The sequence below is a fragment of the Manacus vitellinus genome, unplaced genomic scaffold (genome assembly GCF_001715985.3).
Source record: "Manacus vitellinus isolate BGI_N305 unplaced genomic scaffold, ASM171598v3 scaffold_32_pilon, whole genome shotgun sequence".
In the NCBI taxonomy this organism is placed as follows: domain Eukaryota; kingdom Metazoa; phylum Chordata; class Aves; order Passeriformes; family Pipridae; genus Manacus; species Manacus vitellinus.
In genome coordinates this window covers 8156598-8174174 of record NW_021940460.1, presented here as the reverse complement: position 1 = coordinate 8174174, position 17577 = coordinate 8156598, and the positions used below count along the sequence as shown (strand labels likewise).

The window sequence follows — 17577 nt, the reverse complement described above, 5'->3', positions numbered from 1 at the left end:
CTGGGTGCTTAAAAATAGACCTGCCACAACTTGTTCTAAGAAGTGCACGGGGATTATTTAAAAATTACTTGCAGGTTGTTACACAGTACCTTAAGTGCCAGGCTATTTATTGCCACACTACCTCTAACCAGGCCATTTATTGCCAATGCTCCTCAGCTGGAGCTTTTCCCCACAAAATCCTTGCCCACCACATCTCTGACACACAGGGCTCCTAGAATGGAGCACCCCTTCCCCTGACAGCTTTCATCTCCTTTTCCCACATCAACACAGCTCTCAATGACTGAGAGTGTCCTTTAGCTCAGCGAGTTGTGCTGAACCACAACTCCCCCCAAACACCAGCTGTGGTCAGTTGGCCTCCCTACCACCTCCCAGGCTGTGGTTCAGTGTGAACATTTCACAAGCTGTTGCACAAATCTCAGCAGCAAACACCCAGCTGTGGGAAAGAATGACATGAGCAACTGCCAATACTTGTGTGCAGGAGGCAACACGGGAGAGAAAAACGAGCTGGGCTTGACAGGGTTCTCCCAGGTGATGTATGGAAAGATGGATTTGCATTGAAGAAATCTGTAGAAGTAGAACATTCTCTGCAGGAGCATTACTTGATGCAAACATGCTCTCCTTGATCCTGTCAGCATCCTTGCAGGGCAGGTCAGAGCTCTGTCCAGGCACCACGATGTCTGGAGGTCCAAGAGAAATCAGATAAGGAATTAATGCTACTGCAACCAGAGTAAAAGTCTGAGCTCTCAGTGTGATTATTACCTGGGGAAACAGTGCTGCAATGCACCAGCCCAGGATGTCAGCAGGAGCAGGGAGATGGATATTTACCTACATTTTCCACAGTGGCCATTCTCCAGAGCTTGTAAAATTCTCAGCCTTCAGCCTGAGGGTTTTCATGTCACGACAGCGCTTCTTGTGCTTGGCATCACACATGGGAAGCAAACATCCCAGCTCCCAGTTATCCCAGTGGTCAACAGGCTGGGGCTGTGCCACACTTCCACAGAAATGAGACAGCATCCTGGGAGATGGTCCCTTTTGGTCCTTGTCAGGGACAACTTTCAGCCAGTTACAGACAGGAAACAAAGCTGAGGGTGTTTTAAGTGTTGCAAAATACTAGTTGAGTCTCCCTGGAGCAGCTGAGATTTCAGGGAAGTGTGGGATCTGGAGTGAGACAGAGGAGTACCCCAGACAGCACCTGTGAGTCACGTGGTCTGCAGTGTGCTCCCCACGCTTGGGAGCTGGCAGTGTTCTCTATTTTTATTCAGTCACTAAGAAACAACAAAGAGAACTATTTATGGGTAAATAATGGAACTCCACAGGAATCAGGAGGTGAGCAGTGCTGGGGGGGTTCTAATCCCCAGGGCTGTACTTACAGCAACAAGAGAGGTTTTACTGAGCAGCTGAGCTCGAGACTCCCCTCATTCCTTGAAGCCCTTGCTCCCCTTTCGGAGTCAATTAACTGCAATGAGACAGGCTTCTGCCCTGCCCTGGGGTTTGTGCTGGTCCTTGCCCTGCTCCCAGAATCACCCAGCAGAGCCCTGGGGAAGGAGGACTTTGGTTTGGAAGATAAGCTGTGCAGTATTTGGTTTCAAAAGTCCACCAAAAAACACAGCTAATCAATAAATATTTGTTTAGCTTGCACACCACGCTCACAGAACTGTAAGTTTTCAGCTAGGCTGACGATCCTCAATTTCTGCTTAAATGTCTGCCTAGCCTCAATTCCAAGTGTTTTCCAGAAGTCACAGAATCCACCCCGTGGCACAAGATGGGCAGATACAAAGTGCAAACAGCACTCAAGAGTAAAAGCGGGCACAGAAGATGAACAACAGGGAGAGGTTTTAAGGAACCTGCAAGAATAAATAGAGCTCAGTTCATTTATGGCATCACTTGTTTTGAAAGCTGTGGCTGATCTCAGAGTGGCAAGAAGGAGATACTGTGTCGTACAGAGCCGTGGTCTGTGGGCTGCATTGTAGACATAGCTGGGGCCATGGAAAATGTGAAAAGCGACACAAAGAAACAATGGGAATGATTGGCACAAGGACTGCAACAAGACTCAACAGCCCTACTGGCACTCGGTTTGCTTTCAGGCAGAGAGGAGGGGGGAGCCTGCCGTGCACAAAAGCCTATTGAAAAGGTGTTTGTCCAAAGGAGCAGTGCCAAGGCTTAGTTCCACCGGGCTCCAGCTGACTTAGAGACCTCAGGAGAGGGGTTACCCGGATAGACTTCACTCCTCTGCAGAAAGGAGGAGCTATGGGAGCACTCTGGAAAAAGCCACAGCCAGGGCTATGGCTCAGGTCGGACAGGGAAGTTCAGGATAAAAGGAGATTTCCTTAAAGACTTAAAAGGTGTCCTGGACAGTCAAAAAACGATAGCAGCAAGCAAAGCTCAGAGCAGGCACAAAAGTCAAAGAATTAGAATTAAAAAAAAAAAAGGAGAGGAAACAGGAAACAAAAAGGAGGTGGGTCACAAGTCAGGTCACAAGCCAGCCTATCTGAATTTCAAAGCTTTGGAAGCAGCAGGATCCAGCTTTCCTTGCTCCAGACGAAAAGCAAGCTTCACTTTTGGGTGCAGCTGAGCACAGCACCACAACAGGGTGAGTCACAAGTTATTGCCTCTGAACCCTGAGATGACACAGCAATACCTGGATGGAGCTGTACAAGCAAGTAGCAAGAACTACGCAGAAGGTAGCAAGTCCCAGGAACAACTCACGCAGCAAAAATGCTTCTTGGAGTAACTTGTAGCATGTTAGTTGCAAGTCAAATTAACTAGATTTCATTCTCTGCATCAGAGGAAGGGCTGAGAGTTCAACTTGCTTATAAAAGAGCAGCAAATGTCAGAGTCAAAACGTGTTTTAGATTCCCGAGTTGACAATATACACTATGGAGAGAGAGGAACAAGTACAGAACATGGAGCTTGAGGAGATGCTGGAGAGCTGAACTAGAAAAGCACATCAAATATCTCCTTTCAAGTTCTATCTTTCAAAGGCTGTGGAAAAAAAAAAAAGCATTTGGTAAAAACAAGCACCTGCTGTTTAGCGCGGGGAGCCGGAGACAGAGGACAGCTTCAGGATCTTTGTGGAATGAGTTTATGCAGAAAGACAGGCCATGAACATTGGTCTCCTCCTCCTGAAAACAGCCAGCAAGAATGGCCCTTTTCTTCTCCTCCTCCTGTTTGTGCAGCTGGAGTCTTGCTGGCAAGAAGGGAAGGAGAATGAGCTTGAATCCTGAGAGGAAAAAAAAGAAAACCAACAAAAACCCGTGAGTTCCTGGGAAAAGCAGCCTATCTCCTAGTCTTGTGCACTGAGGCTGTTGCTTTGTTCCTAGATTTGGGTTCAGACATGTCATTAGCATTCCCTGCTCACTCCTTCCTCACCCTCTTTATGTGCCAGCCACAGTAATAAATTGGGAAAATTTTGATAGTACAACTAAGAAATACAACAGCCACATTAGCAGCTACCACAGCACCACTCAGCTGGGGAGAGGGTATCAGCTCTAAGGTGAACAAAGCCCATTTTTGGTAAGCTGTGGATAGAAATTGTAACTTCCTGCCAGTTTTTGTCAATTAGCTCTGTATAGGCTGTTCTGGCAGCCCAGACAGCTCCTCTTTTGCTAGAGGCAACAAATAAGCACCTTGTTGAAAGAACATACAGCTGTTACCCAGGATCCTACTTAGCATTTTCATTTTCAAGCCCAAGTTAAGAAAAAAAAAATTAAAGAAGAAAGAAGCAGGGTAAATTGTTTTCCTAAAGCCAGGGAAAACAAACTCGGGGACACTCTGTGCTAGAGCTACCCAGAGATAAGGAACTCAAGGATGCTGCCCCATCCTGCCCTGGTGGCAGCTCCAGCTGCTGAGGGGAACATTCAGCAACTGGTTTAACCAGCCAAGTACAGACTGTTCTCCCTGAATTTAACACCGTTGGTTACAGAGACACAGAAACTCAAGTTGTACCATAGAAACACTTCTAGTGTCAGTATTTATTTTTACCTTAATATACATTTATACAGGCCATAATAAAAAGGCTATTACGCAACAGTTCAGTGAGTTATTACCTAGTTCCAAGAATAATGCATGCAATTACAAAGGAGAGGTAGAAACACCGTATTAAAGACCTAAAAATACAAACATTATATAAACAAACACTTTCAAATTAACTGTTGGAATTTCATACAGATAAATAAGGTAAAAAGTACATTACTCTGTCAAAGTAAAGGAAACACATGGTTATCCGAACACTGAAACAATATTTTGATGTGTAAGCCCTGTACAACTTTGTCAAATAGTTCAGACCACTGTGTTTAAGAGGATTAAAATGATTTTGTCCTGGAGAATGGTTTATTCAAGTATTCAAGCAGTTGAGTAACAAAAAAGTCCCAAAAATATAGTATAGGAACCATTTCCAGAGAAGCTGATCTGCCTAAATACTTTGCAAATCGCTGACCTGATGATCTCATGGGATGCTTGAAATGATAATGCCTATAAGGCGAAATGAAGCTTCCCACCTCTCCCCCAAAATGCACACAAAATAATCCTGATTTTTCACACATTCTATGTAGAGACTCTACACCAATTTATCAGCATCTCAAACCGCAACATTATTTTCTGGGTATTTTTTTTTTTGCATGGTTCCTTGCAGAACCTTTCAGTTTACAGTATTTATTGTAATACTGCCCGAGAAACAAACTACAGAGAACTGTCATTACACCCCTAAAGACTGCAGGCATTAATGCACATTTTGCATGCACAACAAAAGATGCAACCAAATCTATATAAAAGCAAACAACCAGCAACTCAACATTGCTATTACTGAGAAAGTCCAGAGCAGTAGTTACTCAAGTATTAGACAAATAGGTATAAAATGGAAAGGTTCACATGAATACAAGTTTTTACAGTTTGTTTGAAAGTCTTCTAGAAGCTACATTTGAAATTCTGAAAAGAATTTTATGTACACTGAAATGAAATTCAGCCAAGTCCATTGTGCCTTCTTTCTCTAAATTTTTTTTTAATATAGTTCTTCAAAAATGAATATACAGTTGCTTTAGTAAATTAGTGCAAAACAAAATATTTTGGAAGAAGATCATCAAATTGTATCCACATCAGCTGAAAACCCCCTGGGGATTCTGCACAGATGGAGAGAATTTCTTCCATCACCACCTTTCCCCTGTGTAAGAGCGCGCTCTTTCCATCCCTTCATATCACAACCTGAGCCATGTTTACAACAGGTGAGCTCCAATACAAGGCAGCTTAGCCCCAAAAGCTTCAAGCAGCACTTGCACATGGTTAGGGTTTCCCAAATTCACTCAGCCACATTTTACTGACAGCTTAAAAACCTCTCGAGGGAATCTTCTGAGGGAAGTGTCTTTTTGTACCTGACGCAGAAGGATCCACTCTCTTAAAAACCTCATGAGGAAAAAAAGACAAACCCTGATCGTTCAAGTTCAAAGCACACGTACAAGGATCAGTTTGAAATGTGAAGAGAGATTCTTTTAAATTCTGTTGCTAGGAAGGAAAAGGAGCTGCTGGATCGGTAAGGCAAGTGTACTTTTGGAATTTCTCCTCTTTGAATATGCTGCTGTTTCTTTGGTAGTCACCACAGAAATGTAAGAATCATCTTCCACATGGGGCAGAACAAGGACAACAATGAAGCTGTAGTGAAAAAAGTGCAGTATCACTGATGTGGTCCCTTATGTTCACACCATCTGGTCCTCAGGATATTCCTACTGCTCGTACACAGCCACTGTGCTATAGCAGAGTGCAGAAAGCCTTCGCTCGATGCTGGATTTATCTGCAGAGAGAGGGACACAACAGGTGATGGATGACCACTGCTGTTTTACAATCAACTCCATGTAATTGTCAGTATTCAACATGAACTTACACTTGTGTACATTTTCTATATCTGCAGGGTCTTGCAGTATTTTAGTCAGTCCCTCCAGCAGCAAGGCTGCCTTGTGGTATCGATATGTGATATCTTCAGTTTGCTGAAACATCTCATCCAGAGCTGCCGACTGCACCTGGAATCAGTCAGGAGGTTCAGTTACATGAACTGCATTAGGCAAGTGATGGAATGAAAAATTCGGAATTGATGTCCGTAGGAAAACATTTCTGAGCCTTACTTTAGCTGATGTGTTTTTATAACTGAGACAACAAAACTAAGTAGGAACTACATGGTCTTTACGGTCCTTTCCAACCCAAGACTTCCTGTGATTCCAAGTCTGAGAGGCTATAGCACCTGTGCTGTGTTAACTGAGAATATTCTGCACATAAAAGCTATGAAAGCATTTTTGATCTTTTGTGTTTCCATGTGTTACAACAACAAATGAATAAATATGCTCGTTCTTATACCTATGTTCTCTTGTAAAGAAGCCAAATTAATCGTGCACAACTACACCGTTATCAGGGTTAAGCACAGTATTTGCCAGAATCTTTTGTGTGACACTGATGTTAAAAAGAATTCCCTCTCCTCCAAAAAACCTTTAAAGTTTCCTGTACAGTCACTGCACCTGCAGACAGAAATATCAAGTAATGAAAAAGCTTCCACATGTTTCCTACTATTTTTGCTCTGTATGAACAGACTGCTGTTCAGATTGACCTGGCAGATTGATTGAAGCTACTCCTATGCTTTATTGAGCCTCCCTGGGTGAGGCCTGAGCACACAGGGCTGTGTGGTTTAGGAGTTTATTTCCTAGTGCTTATGTTCCAAATGTGCTGATGTAGGTAGGGGAAACATCCCTGTGGAACAGTATCTGCCAGGAACTTTAGCCACAGTTAAGGCAGGGCAGGAAAGAGAACGAAACACTAACAAAAATTACCATCAACAGAATTCTGGAAACATACACTCTGTTTTCTGGTTAGGTGGAAGAGGGATGTGAGAGGATGAAACAATTCCTATAGTTTAGGCAAAATGAGTGACCTACCATTTCCACAGCACAGCTGTAGATGAGTTTCTCTGCAGTTACACTGTTGATTTCATCAATGAACCTTTGCTTGTCCGAAAAGAAACGATTCAACTTTTCAGTCAGCTTCTTGCACATGCCAATACAGAATTTGTATCTCTCGTTGAGGCTTTTCACAACTGGAAGAAAGGTAAGAAGAAATTAAAAAAAACCAAACCAAACCAACAACATAGCCTAAGTTCAGCTTTACTCAGCACTGCCAAAGTAAATTTGTTTAAACTTGTGCTTTTAATATTTATTTACTCCACCCCTTCTATGACTTGACTATATATCAAATAACTTCCATTTCAAGTTAATAACTGCCCATTCCCTAACAGTTTCTGGCTGTATCTTTGTTTACTATCAGAATTGTGCAATTGTACATATCTTCAGTTCTCTCGTACAGAAGAAAAACACACAAATGTTGCAACTGAAACTTTTCTGAGTGATGTATCAGCAAAGAAAATTCACAAGCAAAGCAAATCAGATGATGTTGCATCTACCTTGCTTAACAGCAGTGGATGGGTTCAGTTTCCCCGATTTGACCTGTGCTTTGGCAAGATGCAGAGAAGATGCCAGTAACTGGGCAGCTTTCATATACAACACCAGCTGCTCCACTTGTCTAGGGAGAGGGAAGAAAAAAAAAAGTAATTATGCATCAAAACACCTTTCTGGAACACATTTGAGCCATAGGCAGACACCACTTTTTAATCACAACCCTCCACAGGACCCAGCAACAGCAGAAAAGGAAGACAGATGTTTAAAATGCAACTCCACCCCTCCCCTCCCTTCCCTTCACAAACACTCTGTCACGGGTTGAGGGGACATCTGCTCATCTAGTAGCTGCAGCAGCAAATACAAACTGCTTTACTGCAGACATTCTAAAAAGCAACACTTATTTGTGGGGACTCACTGCCTGAGGTCAGCATCTCACCACAAGTGACTGGGTGTACTTTTCTCACAGTGTCATTTCCTATGCCCCTGGAATTCTCAGTTGTGAAAAGCAAACACTTTGCAAGGTTTTTTTGGTGGGTTTTATTTTATTTTTTTTTCAAGAAGAAGGCAGGAAGTGGAACTGCCCTTTCTCACCACTCCAAATTTCTCGTATTTCTCCTTGCTTTCGATTTTGTGTTAAGGCTGTTGTTCAACTGAAAAAACAGTGAAATTTGGACACTCCTTCCCCCTTCCCAACCTCCACCTCAGTCCTACTGCTTCAGTCAACAGGAAGGGATGAGGGCTCAGATCTGACAGAAGCTGGTGCACAAGTTTCTACGCTTAGAAAGGCACTGCTGCACCTCAAACCTGAACTCCTCACCACTTTCCCCAGCCTATGTGGCAGACCAGCAAACACTGATCATTTCTTTGTCTGCTAGCAAACATCTCCCTGTCATTTGCTGTTTTCTGATCTGTCTTCAGCTGTTACAAAATCCGTTCCTATAAAGATTCTACACAGCAAATCAAGCGCCCCCAACAAAAAGGGCACGGTTTCAACACACATTTGATGTGTTCAATCTTGGCTAATTCTCCTGATCCTGTCTGACCACACACTCACCCCCACTCTTTGCTGAGCTGGCTGATCTGATCAACAACGATGCTCTCTTGGATTTGGTACAGCGACACAGCAGAAGTGCACAGGTCTGGGTTTCCTCCCCGCACTGCCGTCAGATCCAGAACACATTCTGTAAATGTCAGCATCATGTTTAGATGACGCAGTGTGTCTGTGTGTTCTCTCTGCCAGAGGGGGAGATGACAACAGTTTAACCATGGTAAGCCACCAGGCACGGTTAAAACTCCTGCTAATCATTTGAGGATTTATTGCTATGCCAGTTCTGTGCAGAAATCACATCGTGGTAGAGGCAGCACTGAGGACTGCAGGACCAAATGGGTCCAATCAGACCAACAGATTCTCTCTCTGTTAATGAGTTCAAGATACTGTAGCTTATACTTAAGATTCTTTCAACAAAGCCAAAGGAACTGGTACATGGAGTTCTATGTTTGTTGAAACCTGAAGAACTAAAGGAACCAAAGTGGACATCTCAGCAACACAAAAGTATGCTTGGCACTTGTATGAGGAGCCAGGAGTAACATTTGTCTTTTATTATATAATGGACTTGATAACTACAAAAAAACCAAGCTAGAGCTTCATACTTAATCTCCTTCACTCTAATTTACAATTAGTTCTAAAATTATATTGTGTAAAAAGGTGGCTGTTGCCAAAGTTTTCAGTTTAGACTAAACAATTCCAACTGGAGCTAACAACTCATTCCTGTTTGGTGAGTAAAGCTGACACTACATGTGCAGTCTCTGCTCAAAAAAAAGTTAGCCTTCAAAACTAACCAAACATATCTTAGCAATATTTATAAGACTTTCATTAATAATGTAGGTCTAAATACATTTTAAACTCCATCTGTGGGAAGAATACAACATACTGCCTATATGTTATAACATATAGATTAGATCATACAGAGACCCAAACACCTTCCAGCAAGATGTGAATCAGAAAACAGAACAGCAATCTGTCTTGAGAAATGTGCAGCCCAAGGATAGTGTTCTGGTGACAGACCACCCCAATTTGTGTTTTTAAAGTGTCGCTCCCCCACACATTTTAAGAAATGTAGGACATTCTTCCCACAAGTAGGATTTAACGTCATCCCCTGACTGTGAAGAGTCATTTAAACGCTCAGAGGGGCGTTGCTACTGTCAGCACCCACGTCCAGAGAGCTGGCATTAAACAGAGGCTCTGGTGGACAAAAGCAGCCATGTTCCTCTGGTTACCTGCTCAAACATATGAAACACCAGGAACAACTACCATAGAGAAACTGGTCACAATTGATACAGGAATATTTTCAAGATCTTAAAACGGGAACAGGCGAGACAGCGAAGCGGCAACTACAGAGCACATGGAGCAGTCCTGGTTTTGCCACACCTCTGTCTTAGCAACATTATACGTTATAAAACATTAAATTATTTTTATCTATACCTCCATTAAGGTTTCCTCAGGCAACTCTGGAGCTTCAAAAGTGATAAAGCCCTCTAGGCTGGGAGGCGAAGTACCATAAGGCATGTACTTCAGACTCGGAGCCGCCTCGGCCCCCGGAGGAGAAGAGCCCATATAAATACCAGGAGGAGAGCCCATATATACACGGCCACTAGTGGAGCAGAGGGACCCTCCAGAACTGTTTGATCCAACTACAAGAAAAATAACACACAGATTCAGTCTAAGAGGCTGTCCCACGGGATGACAGCAAGTGACAGATCAGGAGTCACCCCAGATTCCCCTTGGGAGGCTCTCCTCGTTGCTCCTTGCATTGCTCTGTAGAGAATGCAAAGGCTACCCCACAAGCAACTGTGACAACTCGTAACACAGATTCTGGGATAGGGCTGACAAGGGTTACTGCCCAACAGTGCAGCCCAACAGCACATTGTTGCAGAGTTCTGCTCACTCTGAGCACATGAAGGCCTTAACCTTGAGATCTTTCATATTTGGCAGCACAGCTGACACATGCCAAAATGCAGTCAGCTCCCACCCTTTGTGTGCTGTCTCGGGGACAATGCACAGAAGCAGCCGAAACTCAGAATTCTAATTTTTCCTCTCCACCTTTGTCACAGAGTTTATACTCCCTGTGGTGGAGTAAAGCTGTGGACACAGGAGGTTACACACTGCTGTACTGTAAATCTGTGCACCTGACCCTCTGTAGGAGGGGAAAGGCAGAAACCATCTGATATTAATCTCCACTTTAAAGAGCACTTTTACTGTATGGCCTGGAGGACCTGTGCAAGGCAGCAAATCAGCTTACCAGCCCAAGAAGTGGACAAGCCTAAATGCTGTGTTTGAGAACAGTCCACAGCTGTCAGGGAAAGCCTTACCTGAGGTGGTTCTTGTTCTGAGGACCATATGGGTGCAGGTAGGAGGGGTGGCACTGCTGGGAGGGGACCCCACAGTAAACATGACAGCCCGAGAACTTGCCCCGCTTCCCATGGATGGAGTGGCCATTGCAATTCCATAGGCTCCTGCTGGAGCTGGAAGAGAGGATTTCAGCAAGTTAGCCCCTATTACATGTAATCACACCAATAAGTAATTATATGCAGCAAATTGGAGCACTGCAACACAACATGGTTTGATGTAGATCCAAGACCTGGACTAGTTAAAATTTCTGACAGGAAATAAAACAAGCTGAGTGGATATTCTTGGTGATACACAAGAATAGTCAAGTTTACAGTTAAAAAAAAAAGATGCAGAATTACATAAACTGGCTTGCCTATGAAATCAGAGTGGAATTAAGAAATGAAACAACCACAAATATTGAAACAAAAATAAAAGTAAATCAGAAAAACACAAACCTCTCCAGCCACTACAGGCAATCGAGATATTTCTGTGTTTAGCACAGAAATAGATATTTTCCTGTCTCCGTTATTTTTAAAGCTATGCTAAAAAAATGGAGCAAGTCCCCTAAAGATTAAAAAAGCCTTCTGTGCTGAGGCTAAAAATTGTCAGAACCAGTCACTGAAGTTGGAAGCAGAACTGTATCTAGTTGGCACTCCATAAAAACCTGAGCACATAAGACAGCTTGGATATATCCCTCTGATCCTCACCTGTATCCATTGGCCGCTCTGTATTCAGGCTGTCTGTACTGCCCTGGTATAGCTGGCCCCCAAGGGTAGTCTTTACCTGTTGATCTGACAGCTTCCCAGTACTAACAGACCTGGATAGGAAAAAATAAAAATTCCCAAAAAGTCATTCAGTAAGATCATCCAACTTGCAACTAAGGATGACTTTCAGATTCTTAGTACTATAGAGAATTTTTCAACAGAAGTAGAGCAAGTATTGAACTCTTGCTGTTTATCATGGATCTACTAAAATAGAGCTAACCACAAAAACAAAGAGACCTTTTTCTCTTAAAAACTTACGTTGCAAATTTTGCCGTAGATATTTTCAAGCAAAAAACTGAACAGGCTTTATACAGAGGCAATGAAATTCCAGATTCACACAATCAAAACAAAAGGGAAGCAGACAGCAACACAAAGTGCTGCAGGAAGTCCCTGCTATATTTATAACCCAGTACAAAATGTTTCTGTAGCACACAGCAAACCTCAGCCCCCCCTCACAGCTCACTGTCTGCACCTCGTCCCCTCTGAGTCGCCGCGTGCAGTGCGCGTTCTTCTGCCCAGTTCCCCCCCCAGCGTGCCAGGTTACAAACACTGTGGTGCCCACCTGCCGAAGGTAGTTTTGCTGTGCTGTTCTCCTGCCTGTTTGTCAGCTCCCTGGGTCGAGTGGAAGTGTGTGAAATCTCTTGGGTCAGCGATATCTTTAGGCTGCAGCGGGGTTTCGGCCAAGCCCTGGCGATTCGCCAGGGCCAGCAAGTTCGAGGACGCTTGAGTTTTAGGTATTTTGAAAGGAGCTGTTGCCTTAAAGAATCAAGAGCAAGAACACCAAACATCAAGAACAAAAAACCTCAAAGTCAGAACCCCAAAATATTCTCGGGAATGGTTTAAGGCAGTGTGTTACCGCTTCACACTTGACTGACAACAGCAAACTTAACAAACCTTGGTGGGAGAGCCGATGATTGTTGGTAGTGGGGTTTTGAACAGCCAGTCTGAGCTCCTGGGTGAGGATCCCATGTGTTTGGTAGGTGATGTTCCCAGGCTACCTGGCCTGCTTGGTTGTGGAGAATGGCTGTATCCATACCCAGCATAGGATGGGCACACTGGGTCTGAGTGCTGCTTTCTGAGCTTCTGCTTGTTTTGGTAAATATCTGTGAGAGTAGGAGCACTCTGCAACCTCGCTCCCATCAGAAGTGACTGTGGAGATTGAGAAGGTGGTATTGGAGAACCTGTGGGGATGAGAAACAAAGTAAAATTCTGCTTACAGCGCTTGGAAAATGTACTGATAAAGCCCAAAATTCCAGAGAACAACGTTAAACTGAAAGGAGTTGCAGTTGGCTCTGCAAATATTGAGATGTGTTTGATCATTAGCTCACTAGATGGCAAGGAGACTGGATTTAGCCCATGGATTATTTAGACTAAGGCTACAGTACACTGATGAGAAGTTTAAGTTGCCAAATAGGCAAGATTTCAGGGTGACAGCTGTACTGGCAGCTGCAATACATCTGGCAACCTGCATCAAGACAAATAACGTGGTTGGATTCAGCAGGAATGGCATAACCAACACTGAAATTCCAAGTGCAGCAGCCAAGACTCTTGGTTGAATAGATGTTCTCAAGCCCTGGAATGATATTCTTGCAAACAAGTGCATGAATACAACATTGCATGTTAATGACTTGTGTGCAACGACTTCATTTGCAGACACAAAGGCAGTTCATGTTCCTGCAGGAAAACTGGGTACTAAAGAGAACCAAAATATCCAGATGGAACAGTTTGGGATCACTGCTTTGGACAGTCATTTGCTTTTTAGTCTGTCAGACTTTTTCAGAAGCTTGCAAAGGAAGCCCACACTTAGGTAGGAGTGCGAAGTTTCTCCTACAGCAAATGGAAATGGAAGAGCTGCAAGTTGTCATTTAATCAGAGGGCTTTGGGGAAATATCTCTTATAAACATCTCACCTACTCAAAGGTGCCCTTCCTCTTTCAAAATAAGGAACCTGAAATGTGATGAAACAGTCTGTTCCCTGTATATGTTTTTATGTCTCATGATAAGGAATTGGGCAGGGTTACAAATAGTACATAATACTTCAGCTTTATTGCCACAGCTTCCAAGAGAAAATGCCTGTCTGTGACCTCAAAGAACTGACAATTTCACTCATGCTTTAAAAAAAAAAAAAAGAAACAGGGTAAAACTGAAAATTAATCATAAAGCTAGAGAGGGTTTTTAAAAGCTGGCCATGACAATCTTCTGAGATAAGCTCCATTTCATAAATGTATGGTCCAAAAAACCGTCACAAACTTCTTGCAGTTTGCTCAGTGAAGTGCCCAGCTGTTAAGACACCTCTTTGAACCTTCTCAAGCCTATGCTTTTGCTAGTTAGGTTTTGAATATGAGCTACTTTGTCTTGATTTCATTCCACCCCATTAAGCAGAATGTTTTAGAACAGCCTGTCTGCCTGCAGCTCTAGCAGAGGGATTGAGTCTAGTTCTCATTAACTTTCCAGCCAAGAATTTGCTTGTCTAAAATCCCTCTGCTCATCTGTCTCACAGCACTGACAGCCCTCACCTGTCGTTTCAGAATCAGTCTTAAACCTCACTGGTTACTGTTCTAGTGCTGTTGCCACCCCAGGGAAAGCTTCTGAATCAGAAGTGTGTTCTCTGCTGCCACTGGCAGCAGGAACAGCTCAATTAGTTCAGAAGCTACATTACAACAGAATCTTCAGTCTTTAGAAAAGTCCCAGCACAGATGACCTCACCTCACCCAAAGCAGAAGACTGCTTCCCATACCCACTTAAGTGCTGAGAAACAGGCTCGCTGCCATTTGTGGTATTTTACAAATAGAAATACCATGGCAGTCATTTGAAATGAAGAAACAAAATCAAGGAAAAGAATGCAGAAAACATGTGAAGAAATGAAACATTAAAAACCCTTCCAGCCATAAAGGCAGTGCTGTGGTATGTTACAAGTACAAGTCAGTTTGATACTGGCAAAAGGCACTAGACCAAGAGCCCTACAAAATTCTATCCAAAAAAAAGCTGCAACAAGAAAGCCATACACAGGACTTTGTGTTCTCTTCACACACACCCTTTTCATTTTTTAAGAGAAGATACTATTTCAAATCTAAGGATCCACTCATTCCTTTTGTTGAGCCTGCCAATGGCATAGCAATTATGAAGGCACATCATAGAACTTATTCCAGCTTACTCCAAGAAATGAAGGCTCTATCATCTCCAGATGATTTTGGAAAGTGTTTAAATAGGGGAAAGACTCACAATACAATTTCAACATCACATCTTAGAAAGTCAAAGAAGAAAATGCACCCAAAATGTGCACAGAGCAAAAGAATATGTTGCTGAATTGCATATTCTTTTGCCCAATCCTTCTGGCATTACAGTGCAATTCCATCTTTAACAATCTCAGAACATCTCCAAGTTCTATTTCTTCCTGATCTTTTTTTTCCTGCTGGCATGCCATCATAATTTATGACTTGCAAAGCTCAGTGACTGCTTAGCAACACCAACACCAGATCCCAGCTGACTTCCTAAAGGAATGATGAAAACGTGTTGCACGCTGTACACTGGCAGTTCTTCCTCCCTTTTCTGAGAACTGGCATGACAGAGCTGGTCTATCAAGACCAGATTCTGAGAAGCACTTTACTACCATTCATTATAAACCATCCCTGTTTAAACACAGGTTTCATCAGAGTTGCTTTCTCATTCTGAGAAAAAGAAACTTCAGTCGCTCTCTTACTGAGTAGGGAATTAGTTGTGGGGAAAGGTGTCACACAGTCCACAAATGGGGCACCACTAACTCAGTGTCTCCTATTAACCTTACTAATGTGTGTTGGCTGTCCTTCCTCTTCACGAGACACTCTAGCAGCTCTATCAAAATAGTACTGGTTGCATTTTCCAGTCACCCACCTGAGAAGTTTCTACTCCTTGATTCGTGTCCTTGAAGTTGTCCACAACAACAGTGTCCAAGTTGCTCAGGTATGGTTCCAACTATGCAAACAAAACCAAAATGTGAATTTACACTTTATACTTCACCTACATGTGAAGGTAAAGAAAGTGAAAACCTAGTTAGTTTACTACTGTAATTTAACAGAAATTATTTCTGCACACATGACCTAGTTGGGCAGATTGTGGTTGAAGGTCATCTCAAGCAAGATGGAGCATTCTGAATTGCTGTTCCAGATAAAGCTTTACTAATTGCTAAGAATTTATGGGCTTACCTAGTGGTGAAGGAGAATATGGCCTGGAAGATCCTGTGGATAACCTGCGCCCAACCCCCTGGGCAGTGTCAGCTGGCACTGGAGAGCACGAGCCCATCTTCATGAACCCCATTGGGCTGGTGTTGGAGCGTCTCACAACTCCAGCTCTGCGAGGTGAAAAGAATGGTTACACACACTGTGGTAACTGGGTCCTTGAGACAAGCTTCAGAACCCCCTGAGGAGAATGATCAGTTAAAGAAAATACTGATATTTAAAAGAGGAAGCTTAGATGTTGAAGCTTATTAACCTAATAACTTAAGCTAAGCTTCCTGTAATGAAAATAATCGAGTTTTAATTCCTTTTGTTCAGATAGACTTTTTAACTTTCAGTGCCATAATAATCTGTTAACTAGAGAACATTAAAACAGTACACTCTAAACTTGATCATCAAATTTTTAATTTCACAATCAAGTGAAATGTATTGCTGCAAATGCCCATTTTTAAATCAGCAAAGATTCTGACAAAGTTTTCATATTGGGTCTGGGGTACAGGTCAGAGAACTGTGCACAGAACAAACTGAAAACAGATTGTTTAAGGGAAAGGCCTTTCCCTGAGAGTAGCAACTATCATAAAATCGGAGATCCTGAATAAAAATGCAAGAAACTCTGGGGTTTGTTTTTGTAAAGATCTCCAGAGTTCTGAGTAGCCTGTTTATGAGACTTTGACCTTCACCATCCCGACCCTGTAGACCACAAGGCAGAGAATAAGCCTGGCTCACTAGAGCTTTGTAACAAAACAAGCTGGCTAACTGGCATGCCAAAAATTGTTTCCTTGATATTCTACAGAACAAAGCATTCATCTCATCATTACATGTGTGAAAACAAAACATAACTTATTGCTGACATTCTAATTTATGATGTAATGCCATGCAATGCACAAAGAGAAATAAAAAAGCAAGACTTCATCTTTTTACCTTCTTGTTTTGTATTTGAGCCAAAGAACAAGCTCATTTTGTTTTCATGGCATATTTCGAGTACCCATCCAACAATCTTGAGATTGTGAAGGACTATTATTTGTTATCACTGAAACGTCTCTTTAGTGTGTTTTTGTGCAGAGAAAAAAAAATTACATCAGCAAGAAGGCACGGACATCTGCCAGGGCAGAGACACAAACCAGAACCAAGAGGAAGGAGTTAAAAAGCCCGGACTGACCTCGGTGATCCGTGGGGGTTGGACACGGGGCTGGCAGTAGAGGAGAGGTTCTGCTCTATGCGCTGGTAATTCCGGAGCTGGGTGGGAACCGGGATAGGCGCCGTCTCGCTGCGGGGGGACACCGAAGGCTGACAGTGCCTGAAGTTGGAAGGGGTGGGGACAGGAGATGAATACAGGCAGACAGGTCTCTCTCAGAATTGTACCACTGTAGAAATCTCAAGAAAATCCAGGAAACAGGCAAACAAACTTCTTCTGCACTCCCTGGGTGCACTGTGATCTCGGCTTGTCCTAAATACTGCGCTGCAGTACTGCATGGAGGAAGATCAGGAACTGTTCACCACCACCTGCCTCTCCCACACTGGCTGGGATCAGGAGGAGCTGGGAGTGCAGTACGGGCTGGAACCCTCCCTCACGCACCACAGCGATCCCCAGATCCCTCTGACTTCCTGCCAACCCCGCTCTGTGTTTACCACACTTCAAAATAGCGTTCTAGGAAAACCCACTGCGCCAGGAACAGGAAGTTCAGCAGCAGGGCTGGAATGTGGACAAAAGCCACTAAAGCACAGTGAGAGATATCCCCAGAGACACGGTGAACTTGCGAAAGGAAAACACGTTATGTAACCAAGCCCTGA

General features: G+C 43.2%; 1 protein-coding gene across 1 annotated transcript in view; it reads right to left on the bottom strand.

The window, feature by feature from the left end:
- Positions 1 to 3942: 3942 nt before the first annotated feature.
- Positions 3943 to 17577, bottom strand: part of ULK2 (unc-51 like autophagy activating kinase 2) — a 37497-nt gene continuing 23862 nt past the window's right edge. Inside the window, exons 16-28 of the mRNA XM_008930481.3 lie at positions 16946 to 17083; positions 15757 to 15902; positions 15446 to 15526; positions 12471 to 12757; positions 12139 to 12332; positions 11520 to 11629; positions 10794 to 10946; positions 9907 to 10115; positions 8479 to 8657; positions 7430 to 7548; positions 6909 to 7066; positions 5870 to 6005; positions 3943 to 5779 (exon numbers count right to left, since the gene is read on the bottom strand). Of these exons, the coding sequence (XP_008928729.2) occupies positions 5712 to 5779; positions 5870 to 6005; positions 6909 to 7066; positions 7430 to 7548; positions 8479 to 8657; positions 9907 to 10115; positions 10794 to 10946; positions 11520 to 11629; positions 12139 to 12332; positions 12471 to 12757; positions 15446 to 15526; positions 15757 to 15902; positions 16946 to 17083 (1978 nt within the window). The 3' untranslated portion in view covers positions 3943 to 5711. The remainder of the gene's footprint in view (positions 5780 to 5869; positions 6006 to 6908; positions 7067 to 7429; positions 7549 to 8478; positions 8658 to 9906; positions 10116 to 10793; positions 10947 to 11519; positions 11630 to 12138; positions 12333 to 12470; positions 12758 to 15445; positions 15527 to 15756; positions 15903 to 16945; positions 17084 to 17577) is intronic.